Source organism: Salmo salar, chromosome 22 (genome assembly GCF_965601325.2).
Source record: "Salmo salar chromosome 22, fSalSal1, whole genome shotgun sequence".
Taxonomy (NCBI): Eukaryota; Metazoa; Chordata; class Actinopteri; order Salmoniformes; family Salmonidae; genus Salmo; species Salmo salar.
The window spans coordinates 55,377,399-55,395,573 of record NC_138312.1 but is presented as its reverse complement, the minus strand read 5'-3'; the positions used below and the strand labels follow the sequence as shown (position 1 = coordinate 55,395,573).

Sequence of the window (18,175 nt, the reverse complement as noted above, 5' to 3'; positions counted from 1 at the left end):
AGATGGGAGAACCTTCCAAGAGTACAACCATCTCCACAGAGGAACTCTAGTGCTCTATCAGAGAGTGACCATCGGGTTCTTGGTCACCTCCCTGACCAAGGCCCTTCTCCCCCAAATGCTCAGTTTGGCCCGTGCAGCCAGCTCTAGGAAGAGTCTTGGTGGTTCAAAACTTCTTCCATTTAAGAATGGAGGCCACTGTGTTCTTGGGGACCTTCAATGCTGCAGACATTTTTTTGGTACCCTTCCCCAGATCTGTGCCTCGACACAATCCTGTATCTGAGCTCTACGGACAATTCCTTGGACCTCACGGCTTGGTTTTTGCTCTGACATGCACTGTCAAATGTGGGACCTTGTATAGACAGGTGTGCCTTTCCAAATCATGTCCAATCAATTGAATTTACCACAGGTGGACAATCAAGTTGTAGAAAAACCAAGGATCAATGGAAACAGGATGCACCCGAGCTCAATTTCAAGTCTCAAAGGGGTCTGAATATTTAGGTAAATAAGGTATGTTTATTTGTAACACTTGCAAAAAAAGTAAAAATCAGTTTTTGCTTCATTATTATGGGTTAGAGGAAAAACATTGTCTATTTTAGTATAAGGTTAACGTAACAAAATGTGGGGGGAAAAAAATCAAGGGCTTTGAATACTTTCCAAATGCACTAGATGAAATGAACATGTTAGTAGCCTACATTGTGACAACCTGTCTATAGAAATACAGTACATGTCAAAGTTGAGCCGTCTGGCTCATGTCTCAACATGTAACTACTGTGCTTTATTAAGCCCTGAAGGTGAGCCACCATTACCCTGTGGAGGTAGAGCTGAAAAGATCAACACCAACAAAACAGAGTAAGCAGCATCATTGATCTTTATTCTGAATCTCCCAAACTTTCCTCTTAAAGAAAATTGTCAAAACAGGGTATTAAACACAGAACAAAACAGCAACATCTTTACAAATATCACTCCACACACACAAAAAAACTGCAGAAAAATGCACCAAAAAAAAAAATTGTAGATAAGATTCACTCATTTTCAGGTTTGCGGACTGGGAAATAGAACCCTGTACATGGACAGAGGGAGTGAAGGAGGTGATGGAGCTTGAGAGGAAGCCTTTATCCAACCAGAGAAGCTGAATTTAGAGAAACTGGTGCTGAAGATAGATGATCAAGCTTGGGAAAAGTTACATTGAACTTACCACAATACTAGTCATATTAGTACTGTATGCATGTCTAGTGTAGCTAATACTGATGTGTTTGACAGAATCTCAATATAGATTGAGTGAAAGTACTGCAGTAGTTACAATAGTTTATTTCAGAACTTTCTTGACAAGAACACATTGGAAATTATTCAAAAAGGTCATTACATGTTTTTCCGCTTTCTACAATGGACCCAAATGAAAAAAATAAAGGGGGGGGGGGTTAGCAGGGGTTGGATTTGACAGGGGGCTGCGATTTAACAACAAATGAGTACATGGTCTTCCTAATGTATAATCACTTCTTTCCAGACTTCTTGATTCCTCCACCAGCTGAAAGAAAAGGAAAATCAAGAGAATGAGAAAACCATGCAAAATATGTTTAACTTTCTCTAGAAAATGCAAGTAGACAAGAGGGACTACTAAAACAGCGGTGGCAAGCAGAGTACATTGAATGACAAGGCAAGAAAACCCAGAAAGCCAACACTGCCACCTAGCGACATCAGAATCACTAGACCTTGACATTTCTTTGGTATTGTTTAAAGGTGGTTAAAATGTCATAAGAGCTGTCATAAAAGCTATTATAAAACTAATTTACTTGTGTGTAATATGGAATGACTGCTGACTTCCTTTTCTGATCAACATCTAGGATTGTGATCTATGGGGATGACATGCTTGACGCCATCGTGCCAAACTCTGCCAAACCATTCAACTTCCAGATTGCATACGGGCTTTCTGAAGAAGATGTAAGTATGCAGGTTACAGACAAATTCCATCCTGGTAGATGGTTTGATTACAATAATATAAGTAGATGAAATGAACATGTTAGTAGCCAACATTGTGACAACCTGTCCTAGAAATACAGTACATGTCAAAGTTGAGCCGTCTGACTCATGTCTCAACATGTGACTACTATGCTTTATTAGGCCCTGATGGTGAGCGACCATTACCCTGTGGAGGTAGAGCTGAAAAGAAAAACACCAACAGAACAGAGTAAGCAGCATCATTGATCTTTATTCTGAATCTCCCAAACTTTCCTCTTAACCTCTATGGGCTAGGGGGCAGTATTTGCACGGCTGGATAAAAAAATGTACCCGATTTAATCTGGTTACTAATCTTACACAGTAACTAGAATATGCATATACTTATTATATATGGATAGAAAACACCCGCTCTGGCAGCCCCGGGCAGTCGGGCCGCTCTGGCAGCTCCGGGCAGTCGGGCCGCTCCGGGCAGTTGGGCGGCTCTGGCGACTCTTGACTGGCGGGCGGCTCTGGCGACTCTTGACTGGCGGGCGGCTCTGGCGACTCTTGACTGGCGGGCGGCTCTGGCGACTCTTGACTGGCGGGCGGCTCTGGCGACTCTTGACTGGCGGGCGGCTCTGGCGACTCTTGACTGGCGGGCGGCTCTGGCGACTCTTGACTGGCGGGCGGCTCTGGCGACTCTTGACTGGCGGGCGGCTCTGGCGACTCTTGACTGGCGGGCGGCTCTGGCGACTCTTGACTGGCGGGCGGCTCTGGGACTCTTGACTGGCGGGCGGCTCTGGTGACTCTTGACTGGCGGGCGGCTCTGGCGACTCTTGACTGGCGAGGCTGGGCTGACGCACTAGACGCCTGATGCGTGGTGCTGGTACTGGACGTGCCTGCCTTGAGACACGCACCTCCATGCTAGTGCATATAGCGGGAAACACCAGACCGTAGAGGCGCACTGGCGGTCTTGAGCGCAGGGTTGGCATCACCCCTTCCGGCTCGATGCTCACCTCGCCCTGGCACATGCGGGGCGCTGGTACAGAGCGGACTGAGCTGTGCGTACGTATAGACGAGATGGTGTGTACCTCAGCGAAACATGGAGCCCTCCACCTCATACGCACCTCCCTGTAATCACGGGTAGCTGGCTTACGGCTCTTCCTTGGCCTGGCCAAACTACCCGTGTGCCCCCCCCAAAAAATTATTGGGGATGCCTCTCCGGCTTCCTCGCCAGCCGTGTTCCAGCATATCGTTCGCTCCCTTTTCCTGCTGCCTCCGCTCTTCTGGCTGCCTCCACCTGTTCGTTGCGCTCTCTCTCCTCATAGAATCGCCTCTCCGCTCTCGCCGCTTCAATCTCCCACTGCGGGAGGCGATAATCCCCAGCCTGAGTCCGTGGTCCCTCTCCATCCAGGATTTGTTCCCACGTCCATTGGTCTATCACGCTGTACTCCTGTGGCTCCTTCCTCTTCCGCTGCTTGGTCCTTTTGTGGTGGGTAGTTCTGTAACAGTTGTCGTACTGGAGAGAAGACCAAGGCGCAGCGGGAATGTGAATACTCATACTTTTAATAAACTCAAGTAAGGCATACACAGGAAAAACAAACACGACAGCAACAGTCTTGCAGGCACACAAAACGCAGTGCAAAAACAACTACCCACAACCCCAAAGAAAAACACACTACTATATAGGACTCCCAATCAAAGGCAACTCAACACACCTGCCTTCAATTGGGAGTCCTAATCACCAACACAACACTTAACACACAAAAACCTGCCACGTCCTGACCAAAACTAATACAATTGCTCCCTCTGCTGGTCAGGACGTGACACTATTGTTGGAAGCCAGCCAATATGAAACAAACTATTAAAATTACAAAAGGTTGCAGCATATGTTGTGTAAATGGTGAACTCATACAGCTGTCAACTCTTGTCATTTTAATCCATTTCACATTTGCTAGCTACCTTTTAGATCGAAGCCCAAATAGAATGATAGAAGATAAGATGATAGAAGCCCATCTCCTACTGTAAATAGCCTGCACACTGTGTGTGTGTGTAGCCAGCCAGCCAGCCAGGTAGAAAAATGGCAGAAAAATAAGAGACGGACATCAGAGTATTTTTCAGTACACCAAAACCCATAGTAAGAACCCTAGTAGCCTAATATCTCAAAGACTAGTTGATAAAATGTTCATAAGAAAGAAATGAAATTCTAATGGAAATGTTTCACAATGATGTCATTAGGCAGAGCAGGGAACAGAAGGCACACAGACAGCAGAGTTGGGGACAGATATGCAGGGACAGACTGGCAGAGACAGGGAGTCTCAGGTAAGTTTGAGTCTTTGTTTGGCAACATTATGAAAGGTTCAAATTTTTTTTTGACTTGTAAAATAGGAACATAATTGGAAAATGCCATGGATACCCCCACTCTCAACTTAAACTGGTAACTGAACTAAGATTTGTTAAAGGCAATGGTATTGCTGTTGTGATTACTTGTGTAGTTTTGGGTACCGGTAGTTAGGAGTACGGCAAACACCTTATTTCTTTGGTTCCTCAATATACATTTACCATATTACAATGTAGGCTATGTGTTACAGCACTACTTTTGGTGTCCCCCTCAGGAATTGCTCTTGAGAAAATTTCCTGTAATTGTCCCCTCCAAAGTTGATATCAGATTTTCACCCCTGAGCTGGTGGAACAATCAAGAAGTCTGGAAAGAAGGTATTTGGCATTTGAAGACCATGCACTCATATGTTGCTGAATCACAGCCCCCTGTGAAATTTACATTTACATTACATTTAAGTCATTTAGCAGACGCTCTTATCCAGAGCGACTTACAAATTGGTGCATTCACCTTATGATATCCAGTGGAACAACCACTTTACAATAGTGCATCTAAATATTTTAAGGGGATATCCACTTCCTGTCAGAATCTGTCTCAGGGTTTTGCCTGCCAAATGAGTTCTGTTATACTCACAGACACCATTCAAACAGTTTTAGAAACTTTAGGGTGAGAGACATTTTCTGACAGGAAGTGGATACCTGATGTGTTGTATTACCTTTAAACCTATCCCATTGAAAAACACAGGGGCTGAGGAATATTTTGGCACTTCCTATTGCTTCCACTAGATGTCACCAGCCTTTACAAAGTGTTTTGAGTCTTCTGGAGGGAGATCTGACCGAACAAGAGCCATGGAACGATGATGGCCCATTAGACACCTGGCGCGCGAGTTCATGTTGGGTACCCTCGTTCCAATACGTTATAAAAGAGTATGCATTCGTCCACCTTGAATATTATTCATGTTCTGGTTCAAAAAAGGCCCTAATGATTTATGCTATACAACGTTTGACATGTTTGAACGAACGTAAATATATTTTTTCCCCTCGTTCATGACGAGAAGTCCGGCTGGCTTAGATCATGTGCTAACATGACGGAGATTTTTGGACATAAATGATGAGCTTTTTTTAACAAAACTACATTCGTTATGGACCTGTGATACCTGGAAGTGACATCTGATGAAGAGAATCAAAGGTAATGGATTATTTACATAGTATTTTCGATTTTAGATCTCCCCAACATGACGTCTAGTCTGTATCGCAACGCGTATTTTTCTGGGCGCAGTGCTCAGATTATTGCAAAGTGTGATTTCCCAGTAAGGTTATTTTTAAATCTGGCAAGTTGATTGCGTTCAAGAGATGTAAATCTATAATTCTTTAAATGACAATATAATATTTTACCAATGTTTTCTAATTTTAATTATTTAATTTGTGGCGCTGACTTGACTGCCGGTTATTGGAGGGAAACGATTTCCTCAACATCAATGCCATAGTAAAACGCTGTTTTTGGATATAAATATGAACTTGCTAGAACTAAAAATGCATGCATTGTCTAACATAATGTCCTAGGAGTGTCATCTGATGGAGATTGTAAAAGGTTAGTGCATCATTTTAGCTGGTTTTATGGTTTTGGTGACCCTGTCTTTGAATTGACAAAACATTACACACAACTCTTGTAAATGTACTGTCCTAACATACTCTAAATTTATGCTTTCGCCGTAAAACCTTTTTGAAATCGTAAAACGTGGTTAGATTAAGGAGATGTTTATCTTTCAAAGGGTGTAAAATATTTGTATGTTTGAAAAATTTGAATTTTGACATTTATTTGGATTCAAATTTGCCGCTCTTGAAATGCACCTGCTGTTGATGGAGTGCACCACGGGTGGCACGCTAGCGTCCCACCTAGCCCATAGAGGTTAAGAGGAAAGTTTGGGAGATTCAGAATAAAGATCAATGATGCTGCTTACTCTGTTCTGTTGGTGTTTTTCTTTTCAGCTCTACCTCCACAGGGTAATGGTCGCTCACCTTCAGGGCCTAATAAAGCATAGTAGTCACATGTTGAGACATGAGTCAGACGGCTCAACTTTGACATGTACTGTATTTCTAGGACAGGTTGTCACAATGTTGGCTACTAACATGTTCATTTCATCTACTTATATTATTGTAATCAAACCATCTACCAGGATGGAATTTGTCTGTAACCTGCATACTTACATCTTCTTCAGAAAGCCCGTATGCAATCTGGAAGTTGAATGGTTTGGCAGAGTTTGGCACGATGGCGTCAAGCATGTCATCCCCATAGATCACAATCCTAGATGTTGATCAGAAAAGGAAGTCAGCAGTCATTCCATATTACACACAAGTAAATTAGTTTTATAATAGCTTTTATGACAGCTCTTATGACATTTTAACCACCTTTAAACAATACCAAAGAAATGTCAAATTAACTCCATAGGTGATTATCTGTTTTATACATGAGGCGTTCATTAATTAATTTCACAAATCACACTGAGCCACCTGTCATAAGTGTTATTGTTGCCTGTGTTTGCTGTGGTATCCACGTCATCTTTAATCAGCCAGTGGAAATTTTTGTCACTGCGGATACGGATGGCTTTCATGCCCTTTTTAGAAAGGTAGGAACCGTCTGCATTGAAGTCACCTAGGATCATGACATTCTGGTACAGAGAGAAACATTCAACAACAACAGTTACTTTTCATCCAGAATAAGGACACTGTTTTTAGGAGAGCATACATAGTTATCTTGAAATCACCATGTGGCTGGTTTTGTATTTTACTTGTCAAAGGCTCATATATACAGTTTGGTGACAAGTGCACTTTCTAAACCCAAGGGAGGTGTTAAGCTCTGTCAATGGTTTAGCTCAGAGCTTACATCAGTCTTCCATTTCTTTGTCACTTCCAGGAAGACATCATAAAGCTCATCCAGCTCTTTCACTGAATCCTCAGGCTTGGTGTGCACTGGGATCAGTACCAAGTCCTCAAGCACTGAGCAACACAGGAAGAGATGAGAAATATATATTACAGCTGTTTATGAATGGGCTTTTATTCTCTGCTGCAATATCCAGCTTTCTGTCTGTTTGCCATTCACGCTCATATTATTTGCTAAATCAAATGCCATATGGATGGATCATGCTTAATTCTAGCACTCCTGTGCCCCTTACCAGAGTGGAGACATTCGAAGCGGAGAATATAAGGCTCCCTGGCGAAGGCGTCCACATCTCCAGCCTGGTTGTCCTCATATTGCCAGGTGTCAACCAAGTCCACCAAATCATCCCTTTCAGAACAAACAATACAACACGTTTAATAGCATTAGTCATGCATTACATTTTTTTTTAAATCAGATCACAATGTGAAAGAATGAATGGCATCAGATAGAGGTTTATGAAGGTAAAGTTGACCATGTGTTTGAATTGTACCTGTACAGAAACATAAACTGCTCCTTGTATCTGTCTCTTCCCAGACGAGAGCTGATTTGCAGAGTGTAGTGTTGCTTTTTATTAGCCCTGTAATGACACACCTGTAATGAGTGATACTTATCATGTAGGGTCAGGAGTTTCCCTAGTTGTATATTTTATAGCGTCACATGAGGGAAATCACTTGACTTACTTATTTAATTCCTCCAGGAACTTTTTCACTGAAGTGCCTCTCTTGTCCACCACCTCCAGAATCACTATGATGTCATAGCGAGACACAATCTGATAGGACGAATGGAAGGAAAAGGAGAAAACGTTCATTAGTTTATCTGTTTATATGTAGGATAACATCCTTGTTTTGAGGATAGTTTGCCAAATGTTTATCTGAGGGAATTAGAAGATCACGAATACAATCATATACTGTTGAAGTCGGATGTTTACATACACCTTAGCCAAATACATTTAAACTCTGTTTTTCACAATTCCTGACATTTAATCCGAGTAGAAATTCCCTGTCTTAGGTCAATTAGGATCACCACTTTATTTTAAGAATGTGAAATGTCAGAATAATAGTTGTGAGTGATTTATTTCAGCTTTTATTTCTTTCATCACATTCCCAGCGGGTCAGAAGTTTACATACACACAATTAGTATTTGGTACCATTGCCTTTACTTTGGTCAAACGTTTTGGGAAGCCTTCTACAAGATTCCCACAATAAGTTGGGTGAATTTTGGCCCATTCCTCCTGACAGAGCTGGTGTAACTGAGTCAGGTTTGTAGGCCTCCTTGCTCGCACATGCTTTTTCAGTTTACCCACAAATTTTCAATAGGATTGAAGTCAAGGCTTTGTGATGGCCACTACAATACCTTGACTTTGATGTCCTTATCCTTGGGGTCATTGTCCATTTGGAAGACCCATTTGCGACCAAGCTTTAACTTCCTGACTGATGTCTTGAGATGTTGCTTCAATATATCCACGTAATTTTCCTGCCTCATTACGCCATCTATTTTGTGAAGTGCACCAGTCCCTCCTGGAGCAAAGCACCCCCACAACATGATGCTGCCACCCCCGTGCTTCATGGTTGGGATGGTGTTCTTCGGCTTGCAAGCCTCCCCTTTTTCCTCCAAGGACTTGTTTTACTGTGGATATAGATACTTTTGTACCTGTTTCCTCCAGCATCTTCACAAGATCCTTTGCTGTTGTTCTGGGATTGATTTGCACTTTTCGCACCAAAGTACGTTCATCTCTAGGAGACAGAACGCATCTCCTTCCTGAGCGTTATGATGGCTGCGTGGTCCCATGGTGTTTATACTTGCGTACTATTGTTTGTATAGATGAACGTGGTACCTTCAGGTGTTTGGAAATTGCTCCCAAGGATGAACCAGACTTGTGGAGGTCTCCAATTTTTTTTCTGAGGTCTTAGCTGATTTCTTTTGATGTTTCCATGATGTCAAGCAAAGAGGCACTGAGTTTGAAGTTAGGACTTGAAATACATCCACAGGTACACCTCCAATTGACTCAAATTAGGTCAATTAGCCTATCAGAAGCTTCTAAAGCCATGACATCCTTTTCTGAAAATTTCCAAGCTTTTTAAAGGCACAGTCAACTTAATGTATGCAAACTTCTAACCCACTGGAATTGTGATACAGTGAATTATAAGTGAAATAATCTGTCTGTAAACAATTGTTGGAAAAATTACTTGTGTCATGCACAGAGTAGATGTCCTAACCAAATGTCCTAAGACATTTGTGGAGTGGTTGAAAAACGAGTTTTAATGACTCCAACCTAAGTGTATGTAAACTTCTGACTTCAACTGTAACTGTACCTTCACAAGGGTATCAAGGGTGTTTGGGTTTGATAGCTTACGCTTCCCAAATTTCTGGATGTTGAAAGATGCAACCTTCATGACTGCTGCTGGAAAAAGAGATAAATAAAATCACATCCATGTAAAACTATAATGAACTGCTAGTTGATCAAACAAGCAACGATTCCAGAAAAAGGAAGTAATTACCTAAACCAAAACAAGTTTAATAGTCCATGTGTTTATTGCCCTCTGTGTGGGGTTTTTATGATAGTGCACAACCAATGTGTATCGTCTGCTTCCAACTCACACTCTCATACACATAGATCCCCTGAATGCAGCTCACTCTCCAGATCTCTATTGTTTTCACTATATATTTTACCTCTTGGGGATGTCATTCGAAAACAATGTTAAATTTCACTGCTATGCGGACGACACACAGCTGTACATTTCAATGAAACATGGTGAAGCCCCAAAATTGCCCTCGCTAGAAGCCTGTGTTTCAGACATAAAGAAGTGGATGGCTGCAAAGGTTCTACTTTTAAACTCGGACAAAACAGAGATGCTTGTTCTAGGTCCCAAGAAACAAAGAGATCTTCTGTTGAATCTGACAATTAATCTGGATGGTTGTACAGTCGTCTCAAATAAAACTGTGAAGGACCTCGGCATTACTCTAGACCCTGATCTCTCTTTTGAAGAACATATCAAGACTGTTTCAAGGACAGCTTTTTTCCATCTACGTAACATTGCAAAAATCAGAAACTTTCTGTCCAAAAATGACGCAGAAAAATGAATCCATGCTTTTGTTACTTCTAGGCTGGACTACTGCAATGCTCTACTTTCCGGCTACCCGGATAAAGTACTAAACAAACTTCAGTTAGTGCTAAATACGGCTGCTAGAATCCTGACTAGAACCCCAAAATTTGATCATATTACTCCAGTGCTAGCCTCCCTACACTGGCTTCCTGTTAAGGCAAGGGCTGATTTCAAGGTTTTACTGCTAACCTACAAAGCATTACATGGGCTTGCTCCTACCTATCTTTCCGATTTGGTCCTGCCGTACATACCTACGCTACGGTCACAAGACGCAGGCCTCCTAATTGTCCCTAGAATTTCTAAGCAAACGGCTGGAGGTAGGGCTTTCTCCTATAGAGCTCCATTTTTATGGAATGGTCTGCCTACCAATGTGAGAGACGCAGACTCAGTCTCAACCTTTAAGTCTTTACTGAAGACTTATCTCTTCAGTAGGTCCTATGATTAAGTATAGTCTGGCCCAGGAGTGTGAAGGTGAACGGAAAGGCTGGAGCAACGAACCGCCCTTGCTGTCTCTGCCTTGCCGGTTCCCCTCTTTCCACTGGGATTCTCTGCCTCTAACCCTTTTACAGGGGCTGAGTCACTGGCTTACTGGTGTTCTTCCATGCCGTCCATGGGAGGGGTGCGTCACTTGAGTGGGTTGAGTCACTGACGTGGTCTTCCTGTCTGGGTTGGCGCCCCCCCTTGGGTTGTGCCATGGCGGAGATCGTTGTGGGCTATACTCGGCCTTGTCTTAGGACGGTAAGTTGGTGGTTGGAGACATCCCTCTAGTGGTGTGGGGGCTGTGCTTTGGCAAAGTGGGTGGGGTTATATCCTGCCTGTTTGGCCCTGTCCGGGGGTATCATCGGATGGGGCCACAGTGTCTTCTGATCCCTCCTGTCTCAGCCTCCAGTATTTATGCTGCAGTAGTTTATGTGTCGGGGGTCTAGGGTCAGTCTGTTACATCGGGAGTATTTCTCTTGTCTTATCCGGTGTCCTGTGTGAATTTAAATATGCTCTCTCTAATTCTCTTTTTCTCTCTTTCTGTCTTTCTCTCGGAGGACCTGAGCCCTAGGACCATGCCTCAGGACTACCTGGTATGATGACTCCTTGCTGTCCCCAGTCCACCTGGCCGTGCTGCTGCTCCAGTTTCAACTGTTCTGCCTGCGGCTATGGAACCCTGCCTGTTCACCGGACGTGCTTGTTGCACCCTCGACAACTACTATGATTATTATTATTTGACCATGCTGGTCATTTATGAACATGTTAACATCTTGACCATGTTCTGTTATAATATCCACCCTGCACAGCCAGAAGAGGACTGGCCACCCCTCATAGCCTGGTTCCTCTCTAGGTTTCTTCCTAGGTTTTTGGCCTTTCTAGGGAGTTTTTCCTAGAGAGTTTTTCCTAGCCACCATGCTTCTACACCTGCATTGCTTGCTGTTTGGGGTTTTAGGCTGGGTTTCTGTACAGCACTTTGAGATATCAGCTGATGTACGAAGGGCTATATAAATAAATGTGATTTGATTTGATTTGATCTCAATCACCTGAATTCTGATCATCTGTTCACACACCTGTATGTCATTTACACACACTATTTAGTTAATTCTTTGCACCCCATCATTGTGAGGTATTGTTTGTTTTGATACACATTCTATTCGAAGCTCTGTTTATTTCCATATTATTCCTCCCATGTATCATAGTGTTGGCCATCCTCACTAACGATGCTTTTTGCCTGTTCCCTGCCTGTACTTTTGCCTATCAGATTTCCTGTCATCAACCTCTTGCCTGATCTCCCGGACTACGTTATTAGCCTTTTCCCTGCCTGTACTGTTACCTTTTTGGAGTCCCTGTGTATGACCATCTGCCTGCCCCCGGACCTGGGACCCAGCTACCTGCTTCCTCCTGTGGTCCTTTACTAATAAATACCTGCTGCGCTCTGCGCTTGAAACCAGCTCTCTGTCTCCCATCATATTCATTACACAATACCTCATAAATGGCTCAATACAAGGAAAACATGCATCAGGACATGCATTAGGATATACTCAGTCCATCTGGCTAGATTCTTGTTAAAATTCCTGATGCAAATGTAGTGTTTCTATTGGCATGGCCACATGATTAAACTATTTTAGTGAAAGGGTTGGAAAGCATGTCTCTGAGTACACTTATTTAGAACCTTTAAAAAAGGGTTCTTTGGCTTGACCCTGTAGAACCCTTTATGGTTCCAGAACCTTTTCACCAAACAAAGAACCCTTTAAGAGACCTTTATTATGTACAGAAGGTCCATGTAAATAAAACTCTTTCTAAGAGTGCAGTCATGCACCTTGTTCAGTGGCCCTGTGAGATCTATAACAACCCTCCATTATCTTCAATGGCAGAAGATCTCCTCATGGTGTGAAAAAACAGGACTTTTTCAGCGCTACACGTGAATCTGCTAGAGAACATAATAGTAGTTTACAAACTATATAATATGAAGGTCATTACATTGTAAATTAAATAGAGACCTTAGTCTCCTTCAAAAAAAGATGTATTTATATCAATGGATTAAGCTAAAATATCCCTTCATTGTGTTAGGTTAAAGGTCAAGAGTACTTGTCATATCAACGGTCTCTCACGGTTGGGTGGAGGTGAAACCAGTTGATAAAGGTAGGATGGAGCTGGATAAACTGGAGCTGAGGAGTTCAAATTCAAATGCTTCAAGATGAGTTGATCTGCTGACAACAGAATGGAGGGCTATTTCCCTATGGAACACGTTGCAACATCGCAGCTCCACAGTCTGTGGTTGCAACTCTAATACAGTAATACAACTGTGAGCCAGCAGTTGTACCATTATTTAAATGTATCCTTTATTTAACCAGGAAGTGCTCTTAGATGAGAATGTATTTCTGAGGGAGACCTGGCCAAAGCAGCATTTCCATACAGTTCTTTCAACAAAGTTTTCAGAGGTGTAGGCTTAGTCACTCCAGATGTGTAATTCCTCACCAGATGTGAAATTCCTAGTTGTGAGGAATTCCACCAAGCAGGACAGATAAAAAAATGCATGAAGTCACTTTAGTCCTACAGTGACTCAGCCTACGGACTAGGAGTAGGTTACTGTAGCAACAGCGTGTGACTGATTCTAACTTCTCTTTGTTGTGCAATAAACAGGGTTTCTTCTCACAGAACAGTAGTTCTGGATGACTGGCTGGAACAGAATTATGAATTCAATGTCATGTAGGTAGCATGCAAAAACAATCCAGCATATTTCAGTCAAATTAAACCACTAGAGTTGTAAAAGGATGTAACATGATCTCTGTTGACAAGCTCCAACATGCTCAGACATTACCTGTGGTATATTGTGTGGGAAGGGGCTTACAGGAATGTTCTATCTGGTTTCTTTCACTGACAAACTTGCAAAAACAAATGATATATTTTACCATCAGTTCAAATACCTCCAAACCCTAATTGCACCATAATAACAGAAGGCTTAGAACAGTGTGCATTTGTATTGTAGCCTTGGACAAGATCACCTGATTCAACTTGTCAACTAATCATCAAGCCCTCGATGAATTAATGAATTAAATCAGCTATGTTTGTCCTGGGCTACAACATAAAGGTGTGCTGTTGGGGGAACTGGAAGACTGGAGTTGGTAAAAACCTGCTTAGAGAGGATTATCTCTGTAGAATTGGCTACATTTCCAACATTTCACAATTCCTCTAGTCTTTTTTAGCAAATCATAACGATAATCAAGAAAATCATTGAAAACATTGCAAGTATTTCAAATAGTTTGTGCTGGAGTCTGCATACAAATGAAGGAATACCTAATATATGTAAATTCCAGTTTGACTTCACTTACCTGAAGGGATGATTTACGATGTCGTGGTGCAGTACAAAATGAGGTATCTTGTTAATCAATGAACAACTATACCTTTCTGTGGCTTGACCCTCTTATAGAGATCACCTGATTGGCTGAAACTGGTTGGGTGGGAGGCCCTATAGACTGGCCCCAGCTGAACCTGCCAGTTCAGGATAACCATAACATCAACACACCAGTCCTCTTTGCACACCACAACATTCCTGCCCACACACTTATCTCTGAGATCCTCCACAACAACATCTGAAAGTGGCTTTCTCTTGTAGGATATAGAAGTATTTTAAACCGGGTAGTTCGAGCCCTGGATGTTGATAGGCTGAGACAATATACCACAGGTATTACAGAAAGATACTTGTTTACTGTTCTATTTATGTTAGTAACCTGTTTATAATAGCAATAAGGCAACACAGGGGTTTGTGGTATAGCATATCAAATTAAAATCTAATTGTGTTTGTCACATGCTTAGTAGATGACAGGTGTAGACTAACAGTGAAATGCTTACTTAAGGGTCCATTCCACCAATGCAGAGTTAAAGATGAAATATGAAATAGTGACACAATGAATAATGATTAAAAATAACAAGTAGAAATAACATGGCTATATATAGGGAGTAGAAAATAACATGGCTATATAGAGGGAGTACCAGTACCAAGTCGATGTGCAGGGGTACGAGGTAATTGAGGTAGATACAGTACCAGTCAAAAGTTTGGACACAAACTTTGTCTTTATTTTTAATATTTTCTACATTGTATAATAATAGTGACCAAAAAAGTGTCGAACAAATCAAAATATATTTTGTATTTTAGATTCTTCAAAGTAGCCACCCTTTTCCTTGATGACAGCTTTGCACACCCTTGGCATTCTCTCAACCAGCTTCATGAGGTGGTCACTTGGAATGCATTTAAATTAACAGGTGTGCCTTGTTAAAAGTTAATTTGTAGAATTTCTTTCCTTCTTAATGTGCTTGAGCCAATTAGTTGTTTTGTGACAAGGTAAAGGTTGTATATAGAAGATAGCCCTATTTGGTAAAAGGCCAAGTTCATATTATGGTAAGAACAGCTCAAATAAGCAAAGAGAAATGACAGTCCATCATTACTTTAAGACATGAAGGTCAGTCAACCCTTAGAATGTCAAGAACTTTGAATGATTCTTCAAGTGCAGTCGCAGAAACCATAAGTTCATAAGAGTTACCAGCCTCTGAAATTGAAGCCCAAATTAATGCTTTACAGAGTTCAAGTAACAGACACATCTCACCATCAACTTTTCAGAGGAGACTGCGTGAATCAGGCCTTCATGGTCGAATTGCTGCAAAGAAAACACTACTAAAGGATACCAATAATAAGAAGAGACTAGCTTGGGCCAAGAAACAGAAGCAATGGACATTAGACCGGTGGAAATCTGTCCTTTGGTCTGATGAGTCCAAATTTGAGATAGGTGAACAGATGATCTCTGAATGTGTGGTTCCCACCGTGAAGCAAGGAAGAGGATGTGTGATGGTGTGGGGTTGCTTTGCTGGTGACACTGTCTGTGATTTATTTAGAATTGAAGGCACACTTAACCAGCATGGCTACCATAGCAATCTGCAGCGATAAGCGATCCCATCTGGTTTGCGTTCAGTCGGACTATCATTTGTTTTTCAACAGGACAATGACCTAAAACACACCTCCAGGCTGTGTAAAGGCTATTTGACCAAGGAGAGTGATGGAGTGCTGCATCAGATGACCTGGCCTCCACAATCACCCGACTTCAACCCAATTGAGAGGGTTTGGGATGAGTTGGACCGCAGGGTGAAGGAAAAGCAGCCAACAAGTGCTCAGCATATGTGGGAACTCCTTCAAGACTGTTGGAAAAGCATTATTCATGAAGCTGGTGTGCAAAGCCGTCATCAAGGCAAAGGGTGGCTACTTTGTAGAATCTAAAATCTAAAATATATTTTGATTTGTTATACACTTTTTTGCTAACTACATGATTCCATATGTGTTATTTTTGATGTCTTCGCTATTACTCTGCAATATAGAAAATAGTAAAAATAAAGAAAAACCCTTGAATGAGTAGGTGTGTCCAAACTTTTGACTGGGACTGTATATGCAGAGCAACCGAACTAAAGATGGGTGCATGTTTTGTGGAACAACACACGCAAGAGCCAAATGCCCAGCGTATGGTGGAAAAAAATTACCATTTTGCTAAAGTGTGCAGACAAAGACAAAGTAAGCCTGTTAATCTGCTAGAACAGGATACATGCAGTGATCACAATGATGATGAAGAATGATAAAATGCTATACATGACAGATGTCAATTCTGTTCAAAGTGGCAAAGATAAATGGTTCAAAAACTTAAAGCCCCACTGACATGGGATAACCGGGACTATGATCCAAGCAGCACTCAAACGCCAGCTAGACAGTGGCTCAACTGTTAATATACTTGGCTACAGAGACTTTATGCAAGTAATGCAGGATGGAGATGCAAAGCTACAACCAAGCAAGGCAAGGCTAAGGCTATACGATGGCTCCGTAATTACACCAGTAGGGGAGTGTAAACTACAAGCAAATCATGATGAGGAAACACGAGCTTCAATGCCATACAACTCTCCTTCCGTGGCCTCCAACTGCTCTTAAATGCAAGTAAAACTAAATGCATGCTCTTCAACCGATCGCTGCCCACACCTGCCCGCCCGACTAGCATCACTACTCTGGACGCTTCTGACGAAGAATATGTGGACAACTACAAATACCTAGGTGTCTGGTTAGACTGTGAACTCTCCTTCCAGACTCACATTAAGCATCTCCAATCCAAAATTAAATCTATAAGAGGCTTCCTATTTCGCATCAAAGCATCCTTTACTCATGCTGCCAAACATACCCTCGTAAAACTGACCAACCTACCGATCCTCGACTTCGGCGATGTCATTTACAAAATAGCCTCCAACACTCTACTCATCAAACTGGATGCAGTCTATCACAGTGCCATCCGTTTTGAAACCAAAGCCCCATATACTACCCACCACTGCGACCTGTACACTCTCGTTGGCTGGCCCTCGCTTCATACTCGTCGCCAAACCCACTGGCTCCAGGTCATCTATAAGTCTATGCTAGGTAAAGCCCCGCTTTATCTCAGCTCACTGGTCACCATAGCAGCACCCTCCCGTAGCACCCGCTCCAGCAGGTATATCTCACTGGTCATCCCTAAAGCCAATTATTTCTTTGGCCGCCTCTCCTTCCAGTTCTCTGCTGCCAATGACTGGAACAAACTGCAAAAATCACTGAAGCTGGAGACTCATAGCTTTAAGCACCAGCTGTCAGAGCAGCTCACAGATCACTGCACCTGTACATAGCCCATCTGTAAATAGCCCATCTAACTACCCCATCCCCATACTGTATTTATTTATTTATCTTGCTCCTTTGCACTCCAGTATCTCTACTTGCACATTCATCTTCTGCACATCTACCATTCCAGTGTTTAATTTCTATATTGTAATTATTTCGCCACCATGGCCTATTTATTGCCTTACGTCCCTTATCCTACCTCATTTCAACACACTGTATATAGACTTTTTCTACTGTATTATTGACTGTATGTTTGTTTATTCCATGTGTAACTCTGTGTTGTTGTTTTTGTTGTACTGCTTTGCTTTATCTTGGCCAGGTCGCAGTTGTAAGTGAGAACTTGTTCTCAACTAGCCTAGCTGGTTATATAAAGGTTAAATTAAATAAAATAAAATGTGCAAACATTCCAGGTGGCGGAAGCCTTGCAAAAGCCTCTCCTTCCAGCAGAAACGTGTGAAAAGCTCAACCTGCTACAGCTCAACCAACCAGCATGTCGTTCATCATGTCGGCACCAAAGAAACAACACCTCAGAGGCAATACTGAAACAGTTTGAGGATGTTCTTGAAGGGATGGGTACCAGTTCAGCACCACCTGGTAGGGGATGAGTCTGTCAGACCAGTTCAACAGCTTTCCCGCCGAATCCCCATTCCACTGAAAGAAAATATACTAAAGTCTGTTGATTCAATGGAGGAACATGGTGTCAGTACC

General features: G+C 42.3%; 1 protein-coding gene and 1 long non-coding RNA gene across 5 annotated transcripts; one reads left to right on the top strand and one right to left on the bottom strand.

The window, feature by feature from the left end:
• Window positions 1-850: 850 nt before the first annotated feature.
• Window positions 851-14,255, bottom strand: LOC106583694 (deoxyribonuclease gamma). Of its 4 annotated transcripts, none has more exons than XM_045705460.2 (10): window positions 14,127-14,255; window positions 9,523-9,608; window positions 7,891-7,979; window positions 7,701-7,787; window positions 7,446-7,558; window positions 7,157-7,269; window positions 6,784-6,941; window positions 6,481-6,577; window positions 6,234-6,300; window positions 851-3,454 (listed from the first exon to the last, which is right to left on the bottom strand). In XM_045705460.2, exons 2-10 carry the CDS (start codon window positions 9,601-9,603, stop codon window positions 3,288-3,290), a joined length of 972 nt encoding a protein of 323 aa, XP_045561416.1. In that variant the 5' UTR covers window positions 9,604-9,608; window positions 14,127-14,255; the 3' UTR covers window positions 851-3,287. The 4 variants fall into 4 exon arrangements, with proteins under 4 accessions (XP_045561416.1, XP_045561415.1, XP_045561417.2 ...); XM_045705459.2 differs by having other exon boundaries at window positions 9,523-9,611; window positions 14,127-14,195; XM_045705461.2 differs by lacking the exon at window positions 14,127-14,255 and having other exon boundaries at window positions 851-1,525; window positions 9,523-9,611.
• On the top strand, window positions 1,802-5,552 carry LOC123729674 (uncharacterized). Its single transcript, XR_014382222.1, has 3 exons — window positions 1,802-1,938; window positions 2,119-2,185; window positions 4,174-5,552. It is a non-coding gene; the product is annotated as an uncharacterized LOC123729674 (long non-coding RNA).
• Window positions 14,256-18,175: the final 3,920 nt, after the last annotated feature.

What these genes read in the sequence shown, in the direction of transcription:
- LOC106583694 (XM_045705460.2), bottom strand. Translation starts at nt 9,603, where the DNA reads ATGAAGGTTGCATCTTTCAACATCCAGAAATTTGGGAAGCGTAAGCTA. An exon ending in CCCTTGATACCCTTGTGAAG is followed by an intron (nt 7,980 to 9,522) that starts GTACAGTTACAG and finishes TCGTCCTATCAG; the next exon opens with ATTGTGTCTCGCTATGACAT. An exon ending in TTCCTGGAGGAATTAAATAA is followed by an intron (nt 7,788 to 7,890) that starts GTAAGTCAAGTG and finishes GTGTCATTACAG; the next exon opens with GGCTAATAAAAAGCAACACT.